Consider the following 27,479-nt stretch of genomic DNA (forward strand, 5'->3'; position numbering starts at 1 on the left):
CATCCCTCCTATCCCTCCTATCCCTCCTATCCTCCCATCCTCCGATCCTCGCCCCCGGTGCAGAATGAAAAGATGCAAACACACTTAATTAGAGCGCTGGCAGTAATTCCTACGCTCGATTCCCGAGCAGACGGGCACGGAGGTGATCTGATGGGACCCGGGGACGCACGGGTGCATGTCGTGGACTAGAGTCTCTCCTTCTCCTTCTCCTTCTTCTACCTCATCCTCTTCTCCTCCTTCTTCTTCCTCATCATCCTCCTCCTCCTCATCATCTTCTTCTCCTTCTTCTCCACTCTTCTCATTGTTTCTTCCATGGCTTTCCTGTACACCTGCTTTCAGGAAGGAAGAAGCATGTCCCGCCTGTCTCTGACACGGTCCCCCGTCTCCCCCCTGGCCACCCAGGGCATCCCCCTCCCGGCCCAGCTCACCAAGGCCAACGCCCCCGTGCACATCGACGTCGGCGGACACATGTACACCAGCAGCCTGGCCACGCTCACCAAGTACCCAGACTCCAGGTAGGAACCCCCACAGTGTCTTTTCAATAATAATAATAATAGTAATAATAATAATAATGTATTTTTCAAGCATGCCATCAGCTGTTCTGTACTGAGACATTTTACAAGGTATTTTATGATTTTATGTGAATTTTATGGGACATTTTTACCTGAATATTTTCCCTGTTGATATTTTGAAATATCAGATATTTAATAAGCTGCTGGATGACATTATTCTGAGTGTGATTATGTATATTTATTTTTGAAATCTTAGTTTGAGATTTTAATGTGGAAAATTGCATCTTTGTTATTATTACATCTAAGTGGGTAAATGGTTAAATCGTGGTTGCCAGGTTTGATCTGGTTGTTGGGACAATTCACTCACATGGATGTGAGTGAACTGAGTGTGAGCGCACGACAACTTTCCCTCCCAAGCCATGAGGTTAATGCAAGTTTTACACATACAGGCGCTTTAATTTCATTTTAACAATTACTTACATCATCAAACTTTAGTATTTTTTGAAATGACACTTCATCAAGTCATCATCAAGACAAGTTATTTCCAAAAATAGTAATTATTTGCATTATATTAATTCGAGGGCTTGGTGCACGTGAGCAAACCTCACGTGAACTATTTTATCTATGTTTCAGTGTTGAGGGTGTGAACAATTTTGCTGTGACGAGACTCCTGAAGGAACTCTGTATGGATGTCAACATGTTGACATGCCGGGAGGCTTTGACACCCACCTCAACTCCCAAAACATGGGAGGGGGGTCGTTTCTAGAGGTTATGGTTACATTTCAAACACGTCTCGGATCGGGGACGCTAAGTCCTTTCTTGGAATCAACAGTGAGAGTTGCTGGCGTCATCATGCGGAAGGGCTACGGTTCATAGGTCGCGCTGTGAGAAGGGGCAGAGCGCTGGAGCTGAGCGCGTTGTGGGAACACGCTCCTCCCTGTAAAACGCCTGTAAAACGCCTGCTGTCGCACCGGCGTCCTAACCGGTGCCATCAGCACGCCGTGTCAGCTGAGGTGAACCTACCCTATCTGCTTGGAAGATTCTGCTCCGCTGACCACAGGAGATGACCCGCTTTGTACTCCGCCGGCAGGAAATCCCCGACAAATGTCTCCAAATGTTTCCCCTCGTCCTGACGGTGCTCTGCGTTCCACGGGAAACACAAACCCATCTCAGCGGACGGCTTATTGTTGTTGTGGTTTTTTTACGCTGTGATCCGTCCCTGTGTTATGTTTATGTAACAGCCCCGGCGATGATGAATTACATTTTTTTAAATGAGGAACAGCGTTGTTAGGGTTAGGGGGTTTTCGGGATGATGAAGAAGATTCAAAGTACGGCTTGAAGAGTGTCTTTGCTGGTCGAATTTTTACGTTGCTGTCTTTGTTGTTGTTGTTGTTGTTGTTGTTGTTGTTGTTGTTGTTGTCGTCATCGTTGTTGTTATTATTGTTGCTGTTGTCATCATTGTTGTTGTTGTTGTTGCTGTGGTGATGCCCATCACCTCGTGGAGCCTCAGTCTGATACTAACAGTAGATATTCAGTGATTGGTGCAGCTACAGTGTCCACAGCGGTTGGTACAGTCAGACTGGAGAGTCGGTGCCGAGCGTCGGTGCCGAGCGTCGGTTCCGACCCCTCTCTGCTATTTTCACTTTTTCCACATTTCCCCCCTCTCCCTCTCTCTCTCTCTCTCTCTCTCTCTCTCTCTGTTTTTCGCTTTCAGCTTATTCCTCCACTTTCTTTCTTTCCGGCTTCCCCTTTCCCCCAATCCATCCTTCGCCTCTCTCTCCGTTTTCTTTTTTTTTCCGCAGACCCCTCTTCCTCTATCTCTACATCTTTCCGTTTCTTCCCCCATCTCCCTCTCGCCTCCATCATCTTTTCTCCACCCCCCCCCTCCTCCCTCCCTCCCTCTCTCCCCCCCCCTCTCTCCCTCTCTCTCTCTCCCCTCCTGCCTCCTCAGTCTGCAGTTTGCCCCGGGGCTGCACTTTCCACTGAAGCCAGTGGAAGGAGGAGCCCCTTTGTGTGAATTAGGATAATGGCTGACAGCAGAAAGCAAAACAATTACAGTGGAATAGCCAGAGCATATGCGGTGTTTAGCCACCCCACCGCAACCCCGCTCCCCTACCCCCCCATCCCCCCCTCCGCCGCCGCCGCCGCCACCACCGCCACCCGGAAAACTCCAAAAGTTGACAATTAAAAGGGAACAAGGTTAAAAAGAATTTTACGTCGATGATCACTTTTAATAGATTGCGCCCTTAATAATGCAGCGTGCGAAGAGAAACTTAGTCTAGTAACTAATGTGCGGCGATTCATCTTCCTCTGTGCGGGCCAGATTAAGGGACGGGGACCATGAAACATTGATGCTCGCTCTGTGCAGCTCTCAAAGGGGATGATCGCACTATTCACTCGAGGAGACGCCGAGAAAACTAGGGCAAACGTGTCAGAGATAAGGCGACTTCTTTGCTTTTTAAAAAAAAATAGTTATATATATATTTCGAAAGGACCGGCTCGTTCCTCGTCTCGCGGCAGAGGGCGTCTCCCCGGGGGCCGGAGGTGTCAGGGTGCACGCCGGGTTTATTTCCGTGTCCGTTGGTCTCGTTGGTCGTCATTTAACAACAGATGGGGTGGCGATTAAGACGCGTGAGACGGGAAAACATTGGGAGAGCGTTGAGTACATATTCCAACTGGATCGATCCAACACCTACTGCTCGTAAAACACCAACAGGAAAACGGCTTTACCTTCTGACCTCTTCCGACTTATTTCCATCATTTCTCATCGGATTTCACCAAGTTCTCAAACAGCTGCTGAGCAAATGATTGAAGACGCACATGAATTGTGATTTTCCGTCCGCTAATGCCAGCGATCCCGATAGAAGTTTCAGCTGCGACTGTGATGTGCAGCTGGTTTGAAGCCGCCAACAAAATGTACTTATTCGAACCCGCTACGGACCAAAACCGTCTGATAAATGATGCATGGCAACGTTAATATTCCAATCTGGTTATTAATACATTAAAAAGCGGTGAGAGGCTTTCTGTCATTCGGGGCGTTCCGCGGTTCCGAACGCGGCCGATCCGGGACCCGGAGTTAAAACGCCTTGGGTCGCTCGGAGCCAGAACTCTGTGCTTTAACTCTGCGTACCCACATTAAACAGAATCCTCTCTCCGGGGCCCGAGTCTTTGTTTTGGGGACCGCTGTTGGAGGAGCTTCCGTCAGGCAGCTCTGCTCCCTGACGGCCCGTCGGACGAGGACGGCACCGGCCCTGGTGGAAGCCGGGATGTTTCTGCCCGATGCCCGCCTCCGCCCGCCCGTGTCTCGGTTCTGAGTTCTGAGCAGCTGGTGGGGGGTCTGGTGGATGCACCCACCACCTGCCGCCCTGCTCCACCCTTCATGGACACCCACCTCCTCCCGACACCTCCACCTTCTCTGATCGTCTGTACCTTTCTCTGTAACTCTTTCTCCCTCCTGCCTCCCAGTTTTACCATCCTACCATCCTGAAGAAAGGAATTCCTTCCTTCCTTCCTTCCTTCCTTCCTTCCTTCCTTTCTTGCTTCCTTAATTTCTTCCTCTTTTCCTGACTTTTTTCATTCCTTCCTTCCTTGTTCCATTCCTTTGTTCTTTCCATCATTCCTTTATTCATTCATTCCTTTCCTCCCTTTCTTGCCTAATTCCCACTTTGCTTTCTAAAGTTACTAAATTACTTCATTGCATGCTTACTTCCATCCATCCATCCATCCATCCATCCATCCATCCATCCATCCACCCATCCATTTATTCATCCATCCATCCATCCATCCAGCCAACCATCCAACCACCCACCCATCCATTAATTCACCCATCCATCCATCCATCCATCCATCCATCCATCCATCCATCCATCCATCAGACCAACCAATTTATCCATCCATCCATTCATCCATCCACCCACCCATCTATCCATCCACCCATCCATCCATCCATCCACCCATCCATCCACCCATCCATTCATTCATCCATCCATCCACCCACCCATCCATCCATCCATCCATCCATCCATCCATCCACCCATCCATTAATTCATCCATCCATCCATCCATCCATTCATCCACCAGACCAACCAATTTATCCATCCATTCATCCATCCATCCACCCATCCATCCATCCATCCAGCCATTCATTCATTCATACATCCGTCCACCCACCCACCCATCCATCCATCCATCCAGCCAACCAATTTATCCATCCATACGTCCATTCATCCATCCACCCATCCATCCATTCATTCATCCATCCACCCATCCATCCATCCATTCATCCATCCATCCATCCATCCACCCATTCATTCATGTCTCTGTTCCCTCCTTTTTTCTCTCAGTTTTTTCTCCTCCTCTATTTCCGTTTCTTTCACTCTGGCTCATTCTATATTTTTTCTCTCCAAATTACTCTTTGCCTTTTAATGTCTGTCTTTCTTTGCTCTTCCTGTCTCTCTGTCTCTCTCTCTCTCTCTCTCTCTCTCTCTTGCTCCACCTGCCAGAAAGAATAGAGGAAGTGCAAGGAATAGGGGTGTGTTTCTCTGGATGTGTGGCTCCCCAATCAGTGCTTTTTACCAAAAGAAAGAAAGAAAAAATAAACTCAGACCAAGGGAGTAATGGAGGAGTGAGAGAGAGTGAGAAGAGAGAGAGAAGAGAGAGAGAAGAGAGAGAGAGAGAGAGAGAGAGAGAGCGGGAGCGGGAGAGAGAGAGAGAGAGAGAACGAGAGAGCGAGAGAAAAAGAGGGAGGGGGGTTAGGAGTGAAAGAAAAAGAAAAACAGGCAGCATTTTAATTGCTTTTTAAAAAAGTGGAGATGAAAAACAGAGTTAGCCTGGAGGGGTATGGTGAAATTCTAGCTGGAAGAATTGCAAGACCATATGAGAAAGGAACACCTCGGGCCAAACAGGGAGATGAGTATTGGTTTTTTATAAAGCATTTTGCATCGATTTCCAGAGAGAAAGGGAGTAAGGGAGAAGGATGGAGACGGAGAGAGAGAGAGAGGGAGAAAGGGAAATAAAAGAAGGGAGAGGAGAGCGAGAGGGAGGACCATCTTTGTTCTGCTTCTTTATACAGTCACCTAAAAAAAAATAACCAAAAAAAAAACCCCCACAGTACTAACCCGACGTGATGGGCTGGGCATTGTGGGGTCAGCAGATACCTGATACACCAGATTAATTCCAGCAGCCGCCGCCGCCGCCACAGCCCTGTCCTGGAAATTGTCCCCGATTAGTCTCGGAGCGGGACGGCGACGGCTTTGTTTTTTTTTCGTTGGCACTCCCGGCGCAGCTCCCCCTCTCGCCCGTCGCCCCCCGAAACGACGCTTGACGGCTGCGGCGGCGTAATCCCCCGCGCGTCGGCGTTTTTTGTCTGCTGACCGAGGAGCCCGTTACCATGATCAAAGAGCCGATTACATCAAAATGATGATAATGCCGGCGACGCCGTGCCCTGCCAAAAGCTGTTTCTCGCAGAGTCGATGGAAATGTGCAGAGAAGCCGTTAAGGAGGTTATACGCTCAACAGATCCGCGGGATAAATTATTAGTTTGGCGTGTTGGTGCAGAACAGGCGGTCCGGTGCAGGTTGTGCCGAGAGAGATAATAAGACAAAAAAAAGATAAAAAAAAATATAATAATAATAATAGAGTTATTTATTAAGTGTGATGAACGGTGGAGAGTATGTTTATGTGTTTCATTTTTTAAGTGCTGCAGAATTTCTCCAGCGGCGTCATAAGAAAATGCCCAAATTGGAGACATTGGAGGAGTGACGAATGACGAGCTTGCCGCTTTATTCAACATGTGATATTACACTTTTGTAAATGAACACGAGGAGCTGCTTCAAGGTGGTTGGTTATTTATTTATTTTTATTTTTATTATTATTATTTTTTTGTAAAGCCGGGAGAGAGGGAGCCTGTGGCTGAGGGCCGGAGAGAGAGAGAAAGAGAGAGAGAGGCACCGCGGACGAGGGAGGACGTTAATATCTGTCCCGGCGTCTCTCCAGGGTCAGGGTTCCTCGCTCCGGTGAAAGCTTAAAGATTACAGCAATTTCCAGCTCTGGTGCTGATGAGCCCCCCGTAGCAGCTCCACCACGACTCCTCCATCTCCCACAACTCCATGTGTGGGAGGTGTGCGGGGGGTGGGGGGGTCGGCCGTGGACACAGGGCAGCCACAGGTGTCTCAACAGACGGAGATCTTATCAATAATTTTTAAGAAGCTTCATTTGTTTTTTTTTAAGTGTGAATTCAGAAGGCGACGGTCAAGCCCCCGGAGCCTCGTGTCGCGTCTCAAAACAAGCTGATCTGATAGGAAACACTGAAGGTACAGTGAGTGTGGCGCCCACTGAACAACCAATAATCACCGGAGTTGCTTTTTAGAACACTGGTCGTCTTTGGTTGTTTTGTTTTTGTTTTTTTTTATCTCCGAAAAATCAGGCAAAAAATAAATCCATGGATTAATCTGATGTGATTGGATGTCGTGCGCGGTTACCGCGCGTGTAATTGAGTGTGACATATCAACACATTGGTGAAGCACGGTGCGAGTGATTCCTCTTTTTTTCTTTCTTTTTTTTTTTTTAACCAACGCAACGTATTTATATTCACTGACTTCATCACTCACACACACGCACGCACACACACACCCACACAGACACGCCTGCACACACACACACGCACACACACACACACACACAGATATGCACGCATGCACACACGCACGCACGTACACACAGACACACACACACACACACACACACACACACACACACACACACACACACACACACACACACACAGAATGATGTTGTTTTTTTCTTTTTCGGGTGAAATTTCATTAAGTTCGTCCCTTTTCTCCCAAAACACACGTCTCCAAACATATTTATGAAGGGCGGTTTCCGGTCACTTTTCACACCACCTTCACATCTTATCGCAAACACTTTTTGTGCACGGCACAGGGACAAAAGGACCCTCGACAGAGGTGCACGGGGGCAGACGATGCACGCCGCTCGGGATGCTTAATATCCACAAACGCACGACCACATTCGCTGCTCCTCTCGCACGCTCAACAATTCTTTAAAGGTCTAGAAACGTCTCCCACGGACGCAGCGAAGACGCAGTGCAAACTGCTGAGCACGGCTTGTCCCTAAGCGCGTCCTTAACAAATTCTCGGCAACAGGGCCATTTATATTCTCCATACATTATATATACATGTATTATATGGTACGTATCCGGGGCGTGGAGGCTTCCTCTTTGCATTCCAGCCCCGGTGCCGCCGCGGAGGGAAACGCAGGTGATGTACGTGTTCTCATCCAGCGGCCGCCCGTCGCATAAATTCCCGCGTTTCATTTTGTCCCGGCTGACAGACGGAATAATAGAGCTGTAAAGTTGAACTTGTGCCATTAATTTCTGTAAGTACAAGCGGTAAGTGTGTGTGTGTTGTCGTAATCTCTCAGCAGAAGGGACACTTCAAACGGGTCTGGAAATGGAGGAACGGCGCCTTGAGCCCCTTGTTTCAACCTGGGATGCTAATGCATTTCAAGCTTAGCACTAATAAAATTGAAAAATAAATGGAGGGTAATTGTTTCATGCATTTGAAGACAGCCAGCTCATTCCATTATGCGTCTGTGTGTGTGTCCTGTGTGTGTGTGTGTGTGCGTGTGCGCTGGCGCGCCTGCGTGTGCGCGTGTTTCAATTTTCAGAATCAGTCGCCTGTTCAACGGCACCGAGCCCATCGTGCTGGACAGCTTGAAGCAGCACTACTTCATCGACCGGGACGGCGAGATCTTCCGCTACATCCTCAGCTTCCTCAGGACCAGCAAGCTGCTGCTGCCCGACGACTTCAAGGTACGGGACGCGCACGCGCCCCATCGGCCCGGGTCCCCGCTCGTACCTTTCAGGGGCGGCGGCACGGGATCCCTCCCCCCGCCGGCGCGGCGTCCCCGTCTGGTTGTCACGCCCGAGGGACAACGGACGCCGACCGCCGGTGGTGACATGGGAGTCATGAAGTATTCATTCAAATCCATGTTTTCCACTTGTTGCAGCTCTCCTGTTATAAACAACCCTCGTGGAATAAAGTGTGTCCATCTTAAAGTATACCTAGAATATATCCTATATACTTTTGATGTATTCACAATTAATATAGTAAGTCGTGTTCCATTTTTTTAAATTATTAAATTGACACTTAAGGGTGTTAGAAGTTGAATTTAAGAGGTTGTTTTAATTTTCATGTATTTTTTGGTTTCTTTTGTTGACCATTATAAGACATTTTTAACAAGTATACTCCAGTATAGCTTGTATTTACTCTATATTCTACTAAATATGCACTTTAAATTAGTACATAAAAAAAAAAGTAAGAAGTAGCTCTATAAATAATTAAGAAGTAGATCTATAAATAAATAATAAGTAGTTCTATAAATAAATCAGATGTAGTATAAATGGGTAGAAAAAACCCATAAACACACATTTATGAGAAATATGAAAATAAAATAAGAGATATTTATATTTTATAAATAGAATTATATTAGTATAATATATATATATATATATATATATATATATATATATATATATATATATATATATAAATTCAGTATGGAAAAATAAACTTTTTTTCACTTGGAAATTTACTTGGTGCTTGAAATTAAAATTTGAACACACACAAGCTCAGATATTTGTGTGTGTGTGTGTGTGTGTGTGTGTGTGTGTGTGTGTGTGTGTGTGTGTGTGTGTGTGTGTGTGTGTGTGTGTGTGTTTGTGTGTTTGGCAGTGGATTTGGAAAACTGCCAAGTGAACGCACCTGACGCCAACCTGATGATGTTCAAACACTATTTTGATAAAGTAAAATTTGGCTCAACATATTAATTACATGCAAAGTAAACACAGCGAGGAGGAAGGAGGAGGAGGAAGGAGGAGGAGGGAGGAGGGAGGAGGAGGAGGAAGGAGAAGGAGGAGGAAGAGGAGGGAGGAGGAAGGAGGAGGAAGGGGAGATGGACGAGGAGGAGGAAAGATTAGCATTTTAGGGTTTTTTAGGGTTACCCGTTACCTCTCCCACCCAGTACCTCTCCTCCCTCACCCATTCCCTCTCCCCCAGTATCTCTCCCACCCAGTACCTCTCTTTTCTCACCCAGTCCCTCTGTCACCCACTCTCTCACCCAGACCCTCCCTCACCCAGTATCTCTCTCACCCAGTCCCTCTCTCCCAGTTCTTCTCTCTCCCAGTATGTCTCTCACCCAGAGCCTCCCTCACCCAGTCCCCCTCACCCAGTAGCTCCTCCCCCAGCACCTCTCCTCCCTCACCCATTCCCTCTCCCCTCGTACGGTGTGTAATGTTTCAGCCGATGTCTTCGGCTTCTCTCCTGATGTTGTTGGAACATGCAGTGCCCGTGCACATGTGCGCACACGTACAAACACCCACTCACCCACTGATGCATGTGTGCAGCTGTCACAGATGAGCACACACATGCACGCACACACACACACACACACACACACACACACACACACACACACACACACACACACACACACACACACACACACACACACAATCTTTTTGGCACCTATTGGGGCCATCGAGGCTTCTTGTTTCATATTAAATCACTGTGGCTGCACACAGACACACCTGGCTCGCGGTTTAGAGAGTGTGAATTAAAGAACTACGTGAAATGATAGGCCTCCTATATTATGGGCTTTATGGTAAATGGCTCACCGTGGCAACCGTGTATACAGTATCGAGATACTGTTGGAAGCGGCAAGCTCAGTCCCGTCCAAGAAATTGTTAGATCTTCAGAAAGACAAATCATAACATCTATTTAGTTGTTGTCTATGTGAGAGAGGATATGCACATCGTTAATCCCGTTGCATTAGGAGGCTTTTAACGCCCGGCGCTCGAGAGCCGTTTTTAGCAACGCCACAATTACACCACCCATGTATATTCGGCACCAGACTCTGTTATTCCAGGTTCTTATCGAGCGATACCGCTCCCACTATCGCTTGCATTTCACCCCAACATGCCTGTCAACTCCTGTGGGCTCGGGCTTGTTCCTCCTTTCTGTTCTCAGAGAACTGGGCGAGGCCGAGCCGCGCAGAGCAGAGCCCTGGGCAAAGTTCTCAGGGCCGAGCCTGAGCCGGAGCCAGACCTCAACAACTGTACAACTGTACACGAAAAAAAAACAACCCACGTTTGTTTTTTCTGGCACCCACCAAAAAATCGCTCAGCTCTTTTCTTTAACTTATATTTGTATATATATATATTTTTTGCGCTTTTTCATGCTCCCCCGCAACGTCCTGACGGTCCAATCAGGCTCTGGGCTTGAGTAGAATGCGTGAGACTTTATCGTTTCAACTAATAACGTTGGCCCCCTCGCATCAGATGCCGTCCATCTGCATACCTTTCAATTTGCATGAAGTCGGAGGATGAAAAAAAAAAAAAAAAATGCAAATAGTGCGAGGCGGAATTGAGCGTGTCCTTATCTGAACACAATCAGGCTCGCCGTCGCCCGGGGCCCGGCTCTGTTCCACTGCTGGCAGCCACCGCGCTGTGTGTTTTGTTAAATCAATGTGAAAGTCTGAGCAGAATGGGGAAAGAAATGTTCAGTCTCCATCAGTGGAACAAAATATTCACCATTAATATGCACCTCGGCATAATTTTATTTTTTCTCCCATCGTACGGTTAATCACAAGTGTATAAGCGATGCTCAGTCAGATTCGGGGCACGGGCGGGAGGCATCGGGAGTTAGTGGCTTCGGTGTTGGCGTCGCTGTGAATCAATCTTATTTCCCTTTTCTCCAGGTTAAAAAACATCGCAGCTCACGGATCTTTTTGTCACGAATCCTCCGTCCTGGTCGTTTATTTATTTATTTATTAAAAAAAAAAAAATTATAATAATAATTTATGAAGCAGCTTCAAATTAAACGACAGCGGGCCGGGTATTTATTGAGCGTTGGGGAACGGGCAACCTGTAAACCGCCTCGTCGGTTAGTTTAGTCTTGTGTTTTTATTTATTAATCGCTCCCGCACCGACCGCCTCCATTTTTTCTTTATCGCTCTCGATTTTTCCGCCTCCATCTCCCACTCATCTTCCCTCCCTCCTTGTCCCTCTCCCTCTCTCTCTCCCCCTCTCTCCCTCTGTCCTTCCCTGAGATGTTGCCTTGCCGGTGGGCGATCGGGTCGGATCATTATTTTGACGCTCAAACTGGCTGCCTGGACGGCGGACGGGGGGTTGGATCGTCTCGAAGAGCGCCGGCGGCGCCGCCCCGGCCGCCGCCGCCGCCGCCGGGGGCCCCGTCCGCCGCTCGTCCTCGACTCGGCGCCCAGGATTACCGTGTTGTGTTGCGCGCCGGGGCGGGGACGGTTGAGGCGCCTCGCGGACAGAGACCCCCGTTAAAAACATATCCGTCCACGGCTCCGGACCTGTGAAGGATGGGGAGCCGCACTTTGATACAGAGAGCCACCCCCAGGGGAGCGTCTCAGCATGCGTTTTGTCAGCCGCGGCGAGAGAGAGAGAGAGAGAGAGGGAGAGAGAGAGAGGGAGGGGGCCAGGGGAGGGAGGGTCGAGGGAGGGAGCGGGAGAAAGAAGAAGAACAATGCTAAGCATCACTCCGTCGGTTTGGGACGTCGGGCGACACGCGGTGGGTCGGGTTTTGGCGTCGTTCGAGATGAACGAAGGGTTAAAACACCTCCGCCCTCTACGCACCGGTCGGGCTGCAGGCGGGGGATCGAGCAAAAAGACAAAAAAAAACAAAAAAACAACCCCGTCTATGTTTCTCCCGCGGGCGCCTCTCGTTCGCCTCCCTCCGCCGAAATCCGTCTCCCCGCCGGACCGAGATGGGATGGCCTTGCCTGTCTCCTTTCATTCCCGGCATCAGCGCCGTGGCGCCGGTCGTTCCCCCCCCGACAGTTCCAAACAGAGCCGGACGCCGCGCCGGGCGAAGCGGGCGCTCGCTTTCGGCCGGACGGACGCTACCGGCCGCCCCGTGGTGCGGGGCAGATGAGCCTGCTCCGCCCCGTCGTTACAAACGCTACAACACACCGGCGCCACGCGTGGAGCAGGCACGGCCGCCGCCGAAGAGTGGGCAGAAAGTAAAAGAAGGGAATTAGCCTGTCATTCTTCGTCGACGTGAAGCGCTAATCAGAACACGGGTTTATTAATTGCTAATGTGATGCAGACGGATTCACCGCGTTTAGGAGACATTTCTTCCCAATTAAATATTGTTGTATTAGGAGCCATCGGGCCACAAGCCGCATTACCGCAAAAATAGCCTCCGTGCGCGGAATACATTAAAGAGCTCGTCCTCGTGTTCACTTACGTGCGCGTTTCTTTTTCCTCACCTACCGTCTGCCAAACCTCCTCCTCCTCCCCCTCCGTGGTTTTTCTATTTTTTTTTAATTTTTTTTTTTTTCGCGGGGTAGCGTTGAATGATGGTGCCATCTGGTCTTGCGGGAAATTAGAGGCGGGAGCGGGGGGCAAATGGCCCCCAGCAAGCCCCTGCCCAGGGGGGGGAGAGGCAGGCAATCTGCTGCAGACAGTCTGCACACAGGAATGCACCATCCCACTTGACTGGAGCCCCACCGACGGCCTCGCTGGGGCAGGGCGCTCGCAACACGCTTGAAGGCGAGCGCGGCGTTGCCAGCAGCCAGCGCGGGAAAAAAAAAAAAAGAACGGCGCTGGCGAGGAGCCGCCGCCGAGCTCTGTCTGTTGTTGTTGTTGTTGTTGTTGCGAGACGACAGCAAATGCGTCGTGTTTTACTTGGTTTTAATGACCGGATGAGTCTGAATGTAAAGATCAGAATATTTCGCATTTTGCCCGCTTTTTCTTTGGCATTTACGCGTCCAGAGCGGGAACCCCCGGACGTCCAACTTCCACAAGGCAGCGAGCGGCGCAAAGGCCGAGGACGCGGCGCGTTGACCTTTCAACCGCGGATTCACTTTGAGCGGAATGCAACCACGACATTTCCCGCGGTGAATGTATGTAGATCTGAGGCGGCTGTGACTCGGCTTGCTCGGACTGGATATTGGGAATCATTTAGATAATTGCAGAGCAAGTCAATGACACTATTACACCCGATGTGTAGGAATGTGTTGCTGCCGCCTCCCTCCCATGTTCTTTGGTCGCGCTGCTGCATACACACCGTGTCTCACCGCGGGGGTGAGGGTTCAGATGCAGCCGGGAGCAGAACTCCTGGAGTAATTACGGGCTCGGCGCTCAAGGACACTTCGACATTGTCTTCAGTGTGTGTGTGTGTGTGTGTGTGTGTGTGTGTGTGTGGGGAGAGGGACACAACAACTTTCAACGGCAAGGCAACCTTGTGTTCTCACCTTCGTGTGGCTCCCTCCCTTCGCCTTTGAAATACCTTTTTAGACACTTTCTCTTCACGGCGACGTTGACGCGCGGACGAGACGCGGTTTTCATTTTCAAAGCCCGGATCGGCGCAGGTTCACGATCGGTGCGATCCGCAGAGGATCAGATGAGCAGAGGTGGAAGAAACGTGTCGGACATTTCACTGAAGTGAAAGGGATGAATGTCTCGACATAAAAATCGAAGAGTCTAGTAAACGTGAAAGTACCACATTGACATTTCCACTAAAGTAAAAGTAAATAAGTACAGGTTGAAAAAAAAGTAAATAGGTAGTTGTTCTTGAATGTACTTAAAGTATTACAAGTAGCTTTAAAAGTAAAATATCAAAAAGTTGAGCAGGAAGGTAAAAAGTGTAGATATTTGAAATGTGGTAGAGGAAAAAGTAGAGATGTTTGAAATGTAGTAGGGTATCAAGTAGAGATATTTGAAATATAGTAGAGTAAAAAATGTATATATTTGAGATGTAGTAGAGTAAAATGTAGAGATGTTTGAAATGTAGTAAAGTAAAAAGTAGAGATGTTTGAAATGTGGTAGAGTAAAAAATAGAGATGTTTGAAATGTAGTAGAGTATAAAGTAGAGATATTTGAAATGTAGTAGAGGAAAAAATGTATATATTTGAATGTAGGGTATAAAGTAGAGATATTTGAAAATTAGAGTACAAAGAAGAGATATTTGTAATGTAGTAGAGTAAAAAGTAGAGATATTTGAAATGTACTAGACTAAAAGGTATAGATATTTGAAATGGAGGAGAGCAAATAAATGCAGGTATTTGAAATGTAGTAGAGATATTTGAATTGTAATAGAGTTAAAGCAAAGATAATTGAAATGTAGAGTATAAAGTAGAGATATTTGAAATGTAGTAGAGGAAAAAGTAGAGATATTTGAAATGTAGTAGAGGAAAAAGTAGAGATATTTGAAATGTAGAACAGTAAAAAGGAGAGATGTTTGAAATGTAGTAGAGGATAAAGTGTAGATATTTGAAATGTGGTAGAGTATAAAAATACAGATGTTTGAAATGTAGAAGAGGAAAAAAATGTATATATTTGAAATGTAGTAGAGGAAAAAGAAGAGATGTTTGAAATGTAGTAGAGGAAAAAGAAGAGATGTTTGAAATGTAGTAGAGTAAAAAGTAGAGATGTTTGAAATGTAGTAGAGTAAAAAGTAGAGATGTTTGAAATGTGGTAGAGTATAAAGTATAGATATTTGAAAAAAGAAGAGGAAAAAATGTATATATTTGAAATGTTGTAGGGTATAAAGTAGAGATATTTGAAAAGTAGTAGAGTGAAAAGTAGAGATATTTGAAATGTAGTAGAGTATAGGTAGAAATGTTTGAAATGTAGAAGAGGAAAAAAATGTATATATTTGAAATGTAGTAGAGGAAAAAGTAGAGATGTTTGAAATGTGGTGGACTAAAAAATAGAGATATTTGAAATGTAGTAGAGTAAAAAGTATAGATATTTGAAATGTAGTAGAGTATAAAGTAGAAATATTTGAAATAAAGAAGAGGAAAAAATGCATAAAATTGAAATGTTGTAGGGTATAAAATAGAGATATTTGAAATGTAGAGTAAAAAGTAGAGATATTTGAAATGTAGTAGAGTGAAAAGTAGAGATGCTTCAAATGAAGTAGCGTAAAAAGTGTATACGCTTGAAACGTAGTAGAGTACAAAGCAGGGATGTCGTAAATGTAGTAGGCACTGACCCCGCCCTGCCTCCACCCAGGACTTCCACCTCCTGTACGAGGAGGCTCGCTACTACCAGCTGATGCCAATGATCAAGGAGCTGGAGCGCTGGAAGCAGGAGCGGGAGCAGCGGCGGACGGCGCAGCCCTGCGACTGCCTGGTGGTGCGGGTCACGCCCGACCTGGGCGAGAGGATCGCACTGAGCGGGGAGAAGGTTCTGATCGAGGAGATCTTCCCCGAGACCGGAGACGTCATGTGCAACTCGGTCAACGCCGGCTGGAACCAGGACCCCACGCACGTCATCCGCTTCCCGCTCAACGGCTACTGCCGGCTCAACTCCGTCCAGGTACGGGCGGGGGGCGGGTTCGGGGTTTTTGGGGGTTTTTTTTCGGGGTGGACGGTGGATGTTGTGTCCTGGCTTGGGTTGGTGCTTATTCTGCTTTCAGTTTACTACATGAGGAGCTTTGGTTTCCTTTGAGACGGACGATCAAGGATGCAACCTTGGATGCAATTTATGTCTGTCTGTCTGTCTGTCTGTCTGTCTGTCTGACTGACTGACTGACTGACTGTCGGTCTGTCGGTCTGTCTGTCTCTGTCTATTCAACTGATAAGGCTTTGTTTTGGTATGGGGTTTACAGACAGTGGAATGATGGATGTTGAGGTAGTGAACATACAGCGTTGTACATCTCTCAGTTGAAAAGGGAGGATGCGTTTGATCAGCTTCTTTGGTAAAACAAGTTGTTGTAGAAAAAGCATCTGAATAATTTGATATAATTATTACTTATAATTAATACTTTACCTTTATATATATATATATATATATATATATATATATATATATATATATATATATATAAAGGTAAAGTGATTGAACAACTATAATCTGTGGTAATATTCCATTGGATTTGGAAAGTACTAGTGTTCATTTAATAGCAAACTAACTTTCAATAAACGTATTATTTTATAGATTTTTTATTTTATTATTATTTTTTTCTATAGTCATAGAAAAATTTGATATAGAAAAAAATTCTACCTGACTATCTAACCAACAATGCTAATCTATGTTTTATTTATCTTATCTATGTTTTAAGAAAGGATTTCATAACTTCTCTTTTTGTTTTAAATGGTCCTTGTTAAATTTGAGAACCTGACCTTTAAACAACAACTGGACTATTCATCATCAAAGCTGCATGACTTGATCTCGTCTGATCTTTCTGCATCAGTTTGAAACTCCTCCGTCCATGACTCAGTCGGCATCGTTCACAGACACGCCGCGTGTTGCCACAGAGTTTGGCTGAACCTTTATTTATTCTGGGATGTGCTGAGTATGCATGCTGGGTTTTTTTTTCCTTTTGTTTTGTTTTTTTTGTTTTAGCACGCCCAGTTTCTCAGTGAAGGGAGAGTCACTCGATCACCCATTCACCCCTTCATGCATGAACACGCCCACTCACCCATTCACTCGTTCACCCATTAACCTATTCACCATTCACCATTCAGTCATCCACTCATTCACCCATTCACTTATTCACTCATTCACTTTCCCAGGGTGACCGCAAGTGAAGTTCTGCAGCGTACCACCTTTTTCTCGTGGCTTTATTTATTATTCTGGACGGTGGACGTTGGTTGGTGGTGCGTGTCCGTGCGGCGTGTCCGTGCGGCGTGTCCGCCGTGTTGCCACAGTCAGCGGCTCATCAGCGTCGACATTACGAAGCGACGGACACGTCGACACTGATGTTGCTTGGATGGTTTTTGGTTTTGTTTCGGCGAAGAAAGTGGATTTCCTAACATTGCTTACTAACATTACTATATTTCTGCCGTATCGATTTGTTTTCACCGTTTCACCGGTTCAGTTAAAAAAAAAACAATCTTCATTATATAATTATTAAGTTGCGGCGCTAACTTTTCTCCCTCCAATATTTCTACACAAAACGTTTTATCGAAATGATCCCATAATCTCCAGTATATTGAATATGTTTTTTTTCTTTTAACCACATTGTTCAGTTACAAAAAAAACCTAATTATTTTATTGTTAAGTTATGGTGATACTTTGGGCATATTTTTGGTAAAAATTGGGTTAAATATTACGAAGATTCTTTGTAATATTTAGCCCAAATATTCTCGCTCCAATATTTCTATACAATGCTTCTCGTCATCAAAGTTCTCCCACAATCTCCAAAATACGGACATACTGTAGTTTTCTCTTACGATCACATTGTTCGGCCGTTCTCTTTGGTGAGGGAGGGGGCTCTTCATCGTACGGAGGATCATTAGACGCCGCCTCGCGCTCTTTGTTCTTACCCAGTGTGAGAGGGAGTGGAGGGAGGAGCAGAAGCAGCAGAACCAGAACCAGGCTCCCACCGCCAACACGCTAGTTAACACACACGCAGCTCCTCTAGCCAGGACCCCCACCCAACCCCTCCACCTCACCCCCATCACCATCCCCCTCTCCATCCCTCTCCGTCCCTCCCCGGGCCCTGACACCTCCACCTCCTCCCGCCAGCGTTTCGGGGAGGAGGCGGAGGAGGAGGAGGAGGGATGAGCAAGTGGGACAAAGCGTGTCTGGACTGCGGCCATGTTTCCCCTGCCAGTAAATAAATAAATAAATAAATGAATAAGAAAGAAGAGGAAAATGGAGAAGGGGTGGGGGTGGGGTGGGGTAATATGCATAATTTACGCTTTACTCCTTTTTAAGACACAGCTCCTTTTAACAAAAAAAAAAAAAAAAAAAATAGAAAAAAGACTCCAATATAACACCGCTGGGGGCAATTGAAATACACGTATTGCATTTTTTAATACCATACTTACAATTTCTCAAACAGCCTAAACCGGTTTATACTTCTTTTATAGATTTTTAAATGACTTGCAATATAATTAATTGGCCGCATCAACTAACACAACAGTTTCTTGCTCTGTTTACAAGCGAGTCTGGTTTTTTGGGATGTGTGAGCATCCGACTCGGATTGGTGGCGGAGGAGCCTCCGTGTCTTGGCTGGTGGAGGTGGTGGAGGTGCGGCGAGCGCCTGCGTCGGCTGTGTGGGAACGGGCGGGAGAGAGGGAGGGAGTTTCCCGCCCGCCGTGAAAGGGCCACGCGGGTTGTCCGTCTGGACGTAGGAGGTGCGTCCTGGACGCGGGGGCGGAGGCAGCAGACCCTCTGCTTTCTCGAGTAAACCTCCTTAGAATACACACTTGTGTACATTGACACACATTCTGAACAGGAACACACACACACACACACACACACACACACACACACAATAAATAAATAAATAAATATGTAATAGTTTAATATATATATATATATATATATATATATATATATATATATATATATATATATACATATATATAATATAAATAATATAGTTGAATAATATTACAATCAGAGGAGTTTTTTGTTTTGTTTTAGTTTTAACAAATTTCCCACAATAATGATCAGTATCACGATACATATTCTGCGAAACGCTGTCATATACACTATATTACTATACGTTATTATATATTTTATATATTACAACAAAATTATATATATAGATAATTTTTCACAATATGTGTGTAATTGAAGACGAAAAAATATATGCAAAATACATTTTTAACCGTTGAATTGATACAATTCATTTTAAAGTGTTTTATTCGGTTTTATTTTTATTAAGTTTTACAAACCAAACAAGGTCAAACCAGAGCTTTTCCTCCTTGCAAGGTAACTTCACCCTAACCCTCAAAAAACAAATAAATTGATAAGTCAGAAATAAGTGATGAGTGCCATAAATCAGTGGTAATGTTAAATATTAGAAGATTTGAAAATGTATATATGACGCCTGTGTATCGAGATATAGAGGAAGTATTGCGATGTATTGTAGTATCGCTATGTGTGGACAGAATGATTTAGTGATGACATCACACACACACACACACACACACACACACACGCTTAGAGAGCATCAGGTCGATCAGACGAGGCCTCACGGGGCGGACGGAGGCGTTTCTTTCGGGGTAGGACGAGACGTTTCCAAACCAGTTACTCATCCCGCCCGACGTGATCTTATTTCACTCCTGCACCCTAACCCGGGACACACACACTCACACGCGTGCACACAGACGCACACGCACACACACACACACACACACACACACACACACACACACACACACACACACCAAACACACACACACACACACACGCACACCAGACCCCTCCCCGAGAGAAAGGGACAGAGCAGAGGGAGGGCGAGCGCTGGGGAGCGGAGCGGAGCAGAAAGGACGGAGGCCGCTCCACACACTGTGTTTTTGTTTGTTTGCCTCATGAAAGATGCCGTTATGTGGGCGTCCTGGGATGCACGCCATTTTCTATTCATCTCCCCGCGCACGTCATAGGCGAAGAAGAGCCGTCCGACAGTCCCCGCTGCAAGGTAGCCGTGGTCGCTGGCTGGCGGCAGGGGAATCCGCCTTCATCTCTCTGTTTAAACATGATTAAAAAAAGAAATATAAAAAAAACAACCTAAAAAGCACTTGTTAGAGGAGGCTCACAGCCGCGCCAGGCCTCCAAACCTTGTTTTTTGTTTTTTTTTGTTTGTTTTTTTTTTCTTCTTGAGTTGGAAGTTTTTATTCTGGATGATCGGGGGGGAAGAAAGGGGAAGCCGTGACATTTTCTTCCAGAAATGCTGATATTTTTGTCTTCTTTTTCGACGCGGCGGATTGGTGGATGGACGGATCGACGGGCGGACGGAGCAGATGCCGCGTCAGCTCCGTTCCGCCACCTCGTGTCCTGTGCACTTCAATTGGGGGGGATTGGGGAATAAACAACCCCACATCGATGAGTAATTCTCCATGAAGTCATGAAAGGCATTTGGGGAATAATGCAAACCACCTGCTCTCTGAAGTAGAGGCCAGGGGAGAGAGAGAGAGAGCGAGGGAGAGGGGGAGAGAGAGAGAGCGAGCGAGGGAGGGTGAAGTGGAGCGGGAGAAGGACGGAGGGAGCATTTAAGGCACTTAACGGAGGGAAACATTTGGCCAAAGAGCCACGGAGGTGTACACAAGCGCCTCCCAGAGCGGGCGGAGGCTGCTGTCGCTCCATGCATCACCGTGATGGAGCACTCGGATCAGGCCGGACCCGCTCCGTCCTCCATCACCGTGACAAGCGGAGGCGCTGGGAGAACGACCGCCGCCGCCGCCGCCGCCGCCGCCGCCGCCGCCCTCCGTCCTCACACGTCACTCTGCCACTCCATCCATCGCAGCAAAGCATGGAGACAGACACTGGTCAGAACGCGGAGAAACCGCAAGCACCGAACCGGCGTCAAATCGGGTTTCACCACATTAACAAGTCAGCGCCTACAGTTTGCACCATCCCCCTTCCTGACGATCCGTTTCCTTCCCTCTTTATTTGTTTATTTGTTTTTATTCATTGGTTAACGGTGTGAAACCTCCCACGGGTTAAAATGATCCCTGAAAACGTGTCGCAAATACTTCTGTCAAAGCGACTTCATTCCGCCGTATTTATTAACCTCATTATCCCCTTTCCAATGGGAACAAAAACAATACAAATCACAGAAACGTGAAGGAGCCGCAACACAGCAGGCGTTGCCGTGGTTGCCGGTGAGGCCTGCGAGTTGACGGAAGGGAAACAGGAGGGATCAAAATGGCGCCAGCGGGGATAAATAACGCGCCTTGGCGTCCCAGCATCCGCGTTGCGTTGGATTCTGTCAAGGCGTGTTTCCTTCTCCTGCTCGGCGCCGTGTTTGCCGGGTGGGGGGGGTCGTCCGATCGTCCTTAAAAAAGCGGGGGGGCAATCCCCACGAAGCCGGAGTGCCAACGTCCTTCTGAGCGCGTGAAACACGACGGGAAACGAGTTCGGCGCCGAAAGTTTTTTTTTTTGTTTTTTTTTCCCGCGCTTTACTTGCGACACCCGTCAGCGCCAGATGGTTTGGAAGAAACGCGAGGAAGGAGGCGGATGAGTGATCCGAGCTGAACTTTTTTTGGGGTGGGGGGGGGGGTCTGCTCAGCACCAGATGCTTGCGCTGAGGAGCCGCGCTCCCTGTCAGAGATTAGAAGCCGTGCATTGTTAAACAAAGACGACCCCCTCCCCCGCTGCACGCCGCCGCCGCCTGGTGCTTCTGACGCCTGTCACTCAGCGCTCAAGCCCGCTGCCCCGAGAGCCGGAGACGCCGGCACGGCAGGGGCGTCTCCCAAGCGCCCCCCGCGCTGGGTCGCCGCACTCCGGCGGCCATCAATATTCGATGGCGCTCCGGTTTGCAGCCCCCTCAGACGCCTCCGCTTTGATCCCGCCCCCCTCGGGGGAACGGCGAGCGGAGAGGGTTGGGGGCTCGGAGCAACCTCCGCCCCTCCATCCCCGTGGCGACCCCGGATGGAGTCCCGGCTCACCGAGAGTGTTTTATGAAAAGTGAAGGCTGTGCGTGCGTGCGGGTGTCGCTCCTGAAAACAGTGAGAATCCGTGAGCGTGATGCAAACGTCGGCGGCTCCTCGGGGACGAAGATGGGGAGGAGGGGCGGCGGAGTCTTCGCTGTCAGACGATACGAGTTAACTTTCCCGATGCGACGGGAACCGTCCTTCGAGTATTCGGATTTCCACCCGCGGTTTGATATCCCGATCACAGACCCCTTTCGAATCAGGCGGAATTAAAAAAACAAAAACATTTTTGGCGGAAAAGAGCGGCAGGAGGACGGAGAGCTTCACTCCTTCACCCGCAGACGGAGGGGCCAGCGTAACTTTGTCTTTTTTCCTCAGCTGGGATGGATCTTGGGGCGAGGGTCCCGTGGACATCGCAGCCTTTCTTGGCTGGGAAACGCATCTTAATTATGGGATGCATTGTTTATGCCCCCCCGGCGCTAATTGGGCTCGTCGAAAACCAAACGTCGAGCGTTTTGTTTTGTCTTTCGAGCGGCTTATCGTCGCCGCGGCGTTCTTCAATCTGCAGAAGCCATCAATAATAATATCCCCTAAGTCTTTGGTGTCGCTGCGTGTTAACGACAAAAGTGTTTTCACAGTATCTGTATTGATCGGACGATTCTCCGCCGGGACCGAACTCGGTGCCGAACGCGGCGGAGTCCCACGCGCGTGAAGATACGACGGAGTGAAATGCAACGTGATGCAATGATCAAAGAGGGGAGTGTAATATCATTTCCATAATCGTTAGGCTCCTCCATCATCTGTCGTGGATTTGGGAGTGTTTGATGCTCGGGCAGGTCTCTTAATTAGCGATGCTCTCAAGCTCATCTACTGCCCCCGTCACCCCCCCCCACACACACACACACACACACACACACACACACACACGTTGCTAACGTCATAATTTTGCTTCAATCAGTAGTCAGCAGTGGTAGAGAATCCATATTAAATCTTAAGACCTGTTTAACTTAATTGAGTGTGTGCGTGTGTGTGCGTGTGTGTGTGTGTGTGTGTGTGTGTGTGTGTGTGTGTGTCTGTGCGCGTGCGTGTGTGTGCGTGCATGTGAGGATATTTTAATATGTGAGTGCTTATGTGAGTGCATTTTAATATCCATGCTTGAGTTAAAATTACAAAATTGTGTGTGTGTGTGTGTGTGTGTGTGTGTGTGCGTGCGTGCGTGCGTGCGTGCGTGCGTGCGTGCGTGCGTGCGTGCGTGCGTGCGTGCGTGCGTGCGTGCGTGCGTGCGTGCGTGCGTGCGTGCGTGCGTGCGTGCGTGCGTGCGTGCGTGTTAGTGTGTGTGGACATCGGCACTGGATCAGGCGTAAAGGCTTGGCCCTGGGCGAGACCTTTCATTTCCACACACTGCTTTAAAAGGACGGGGGAATCAGTAAACACATAGCGCTGCTCACACTGGGACCTAAATGTACCCCTTACGAAAAATAATGATTTAAATACACCGCACAGACGATGATAGATGAGAGGAGAGGGCAGCGGCAGGCTGTGTGTGTGCATGTGTGCGAGTGTGTGTGCACACGTGTGTGTGTGTGTGTGTGTGTGTGTGTGTGTGCGCTTGTACAGTGGTGTCAGTGTTGTGATCACCGGTGCCGGGTGTTTGAAGGACACCGGTCCCTCCGTCCCGGGCTTCCCTTGTCTCCCGACCGCAAAGGAGCGTCCACCCCAGCTTTGCGTCCGCACTCCGTCCGCCCCGACACGCCCTCCATCCCCATTCCCCGCACGTCCCCCCCGTCCCCGGCTCCTCGGCAAACAGACCTCGGCGCTCCTCTCCGTTTCGGCCCCGGCCTCATTACTCAAATTAGGATCGCTGGTAATCACCAGGCTGAACTCCAGTCAGCTCACTAACACACCTAACCCCTCTCGCTCTCTCTCTCTCGCTCTCTCTCTCTCCCCCACATCCCTTTGAGCTCATGCCCTCAGATCGCCAACTGATGCGGAGCCGAATGAATATTGCAGGGGAGGGGGTGTTGGGGGCTGGTTTCACCTCTATCTCTCCATTAGTTTGAGGGGAGGGGAGGGGAGGGGGGGGAGGCTGATGACAGCTGCTCCGTGTTGTGATTGATGAAGATCTGTGGTGCTCGGCTGATGGGTGGACTGAGAGGAGGGCGGATGCCTGGGTGGATGGATATTAATATTGATAACGGGGGGGGGGGGGGGTTGGGTATTGACGGACGGTACATAACTGGTGCCGAAAAAACATCTCACATATAATATTGACACTCGGTTTGCGCGGCACAGGTGTAAACCAAGTTTTTTCCTCAATAAGAATTGGGAAAGCTATTGTCAAGTCAGGGCAAGTTTTTCCCCCCCTCCCCGTCTTAACCCCCACCCGGGCGAGGAGAAACGCGGCGGGAAAATAGAAGAAACCTGGAGAAGGGGGTCATAAACGGAGGAACCTCCCTTCCAGGGTGGCCGAGCTGTGTGGGCCCCGGCCAGAAACCCAAGCCCTCTCCTGCGTTTTTGCCGCGCCCCCCCCCCCCCCCCCCCTTCTCACCGCCTCGCTCTGTGCTTGCAGGTCCTGGAGCGCCTCTTCCAGAAGGGCTTCAGCGTGGCGGCGTCCTGCGGCGGCGGCGTGGACTCGTCCCAGTTCAGCGAGTACGTGCTGTGTCGCCAGGACCGGCGAAGCCTCTCCATCAACACGCCCATCAGAATAAAGCAGGAGCCCCTGGACTAGAGCGGCCTCCCCCCGGGGGGGCAGGGACTGTCCGACCCTACGGCCGCCCCGCCTGGACCCCAAATCCCGGACAGACGAGCCCCACCAGAAGAACCCGCCTCCCCTCCCTCCTTTTCCACCTGATCACTTCCCACTGACCCCCCCCCCCCCCTCTCTCAAATCATGCTCCCCCCCCTGAAAAAAAATTCCAGTGCAAACAGCGAACTTACCTAAGTATTAGCAGAAGCTTGTTTACTTTGCTGCCAGCTCTGCAGAACTCTTTAGGGGAATGTAAACTGAACTAAGAAAAAAACAAAAAAAAAAAACAAAGAGAAGAAAACAACTTAAAAGTTTTTGATTTTGTTAAATAACGGCCAAAGAATCCTGGACAGTGATCAACGACAAGAAAACAGTTGCAGGAAAAAGCAGAAGTCGTGAAAACATTACAGCTCCGTGGAATCGATCTCCCGCTCCCGTCCCCGCGGGCGGTGTGTTTTTTTTTTTTGGGGGTTTTTTTTTGTTTTCCGGAAAACTTCCCAAACCTCTGGAGGGGGCTGGAAGCGCTCTGGTAGACCCCCGCCCCACCCCCCGCCCCCCTCCTCTCCGAGCAAGGTGCACCGTGGCGTGTCGTCCAGTTTCGTGTCGGTGTGAGGCCTGTGTGTTGTGTGCCGTGCAGCTAACTGGGGGAAAGGGTATATTTCGGTGGGTGGGGGGCGCCGGGGGCCGCCGCGGAGCCACGGGAGCCGGCGGAGGAGGCGGGACGGGAAGGAGGAACGGCAGAGGGATGATCCGACAAGTGCCCCGCCCCGCGGCCACCTGCCCGGCCTCGCCACCGCCACCTACCAGCATCCGTTGCGGAATGGATTGTCTATTATCGTTTCTTTTCTCATTGTTGTTACCTTGCGCTCCTTTTTGCTGGTTGTTGTTTTTTTTTTTGTTTTTTTTTAATCGCGACATTGGTGTAAACAATTATTAATAGGATTATTTTCAATGTCTATTTTTCCTCTCTCCAATATGAAGGATGTATGAACGTTGTATTCATTAGGCTTCCATAGATTGCGATGGAGCGCTTCTTGGCAGGCCCTGCAGAAACTCGGATGTCTGCGGGCTACGCGGCTGAAGCAATCTGGCTGCTAATGCACTCAAGAGCCGGAGAAAGTCTCATTGTTTCGAATGGGGCTGGAAGAAAAAAAAGAAAACCTGGATATTTCTGCGTTGTTTATCGTCAAATGTGTAGCACACATGAAAAAGAAAAAAGACAAAAAAAAAAAAAAGTGCTTTGGAATTATTGCTTATTAGTCCTGAAATCATATCTGGGAGCTCCCTGTAACCGGGCGACTCGACGGGGCGGCGGCAGATTTGTCAATTGTTTTGTGAAAGTTTGAGTAAAAACAACAACAAAAAAAAAAGAGCAAATTTGGGGGGGTAAAAAAACCCCGAAAAACTGTACAAAACGAGGTTGGAGTTTTGCGCTTTTCGAGCTCTGAGCTGGAAGGCGCCTGCAGATGCGTGCGGGGGCAGAATGTAAATGACCTGAGGACCATCACAGGGGTGGGGTGGGCTGGGGTGGGGGGGGTTACCAGTCTATCTCAGTGGTTGTGTTGGGATGTACTCTAAATGCTTGATAACGTTTGTTTGCACTTAAAAAGAAAACATTTTCTACGGAGGTGTCCGCCCACGTCCCTAAAAAACCAGGCCGACGCCCAGTCCCCGAAATCCAGCGTTTTTGTTTTTTTTTCCCTCTCCTCATATTCACGGGAGGACGGCGGCGTTTAAAAAGGCGTCGCCAGACCTAAGTAAACCAAGGTGTCGGAGCTGACCAGGTGCCTATTTTGTTGATTGTACAAAATGCAAGGACACTCTCTTTGTACAGGTGTTTATCTACTGGAAAGAAAAATGGAATATTTTGCAGACAAAATAGCTTCAAAGTTATACTTTAAAAAGCCGTGTGAAGGGTTTCTCCACATTCCCTCGTCTGAAGGCCTCTCTTTTTTTTTTTTTCTGGAGTCGAGAGGAGTCCGGGACAGAGAAACGCGCGCTTCTTCTCTCTGTTTATTTCAATATTGTCACTTCTAAGCCGGGATTATTTCAGCGGCTCTTGGAATGTGTGCGTGGCGGCACCCAGAGTGAACCGCGCGCCCGGCATCAAGGCCCCGCGCACAAAGAGACGAGTGGGAGGCACTTAGTCTCTCCTGCCTCCATTCTTTTTGGTCTTATTCTCAACATTTCTGGATCAAAGACATAAACAAGAAAGGCCAAGTTTTCATACTTTCTGTGTGTGTGTGTGTGTGTAATTTACAGATGCTGTGTGGGTTTTTTTTTATTTTTATTTTTTTCTCCCCCTCCCGTTCCAAAAGACCCATCCAAAAAAACCACACGCCCACACTGGTCTTGGTGGGCGTGAGTTTAGGACTTTCATCGGGGTGGGGGGTAGGGGGTGAGGGGGTGTTTATTAACTAGTGGAAAATGTACTCATTTAAAATGGGTGCTAGTTTTTTGCTAAACCGTGTTTTCATAATGTTCTCTCTGTGGCCGGCCGCGGCTTAAACAAGGCCAAAGCGGGAGTTTGGTGGAAGCGCGGCTCCCAGTCTGGTGCGCTCCTCCCTGGGGGGCGCTCGCCCACAATCAAGCCCCTCTTTGTTCAGACCTGCTCGTGGCCTGGTCCTTTGCATCCAGTCGCCTCAAAGGGAATGGCCAACCAGGCCTTTCATGTGCTGAGGGACGTTGGGCTTCACAGCACACCCGCCCCCCGCCGCCCCCGCCGCCCCCACCGCCCCACCCCCGGGGGCTGGCGGCTCAGCGGTGCCAGTAGAGACACGGTTTTGTGTCCCCTCCCGCTGTGCCATCCCCATGCCCCCGTGTTCAGAACGGCCTCC

At 48.5% G+C, this 27,479-nt stretch overlaps 1 protein-coding gene across 1 annotated transcript; it reads left to right on the top strand.

Annotated features, from left to right (window-relative positions):
- Positions 1-312: 312 nt before the first annotated feature.
- On the top strand, positions 313-25,224 carry kctd15b (potassium channel tetramerization domain containing 15b; the record flags this gene model as incomplete). The annotated part of the gene is made up of 4 exons (XM_079997431.1): positions 313-515; positions 8,199-8,343; positions 15,577-15,882; positions 24,466-25,224. 4 exons carry the CDS (start codon positions 313-315, stop codon positions 24,622-24,624), a joined length of 813 nt encoding a protein of 270 aa, XP_079853557.1. The 3' UTR covers positions 24,625-25,224.
- Positions 25,225-27,479: the final 2,255 nt, after the last annotated feature.

Source organism: Zeus faber, assembly GCF_960531495.2.
Source record: "Zeus faber genome assembly, chromosome: 3".
In the NCBI taxonomy this organism is placed as follows: domain Eukaryota; kingdom Metazoa; phylum Chordata; class Actinopteri; order Zeiformes; family Zeidae; genus Zeus; species Zeus faber.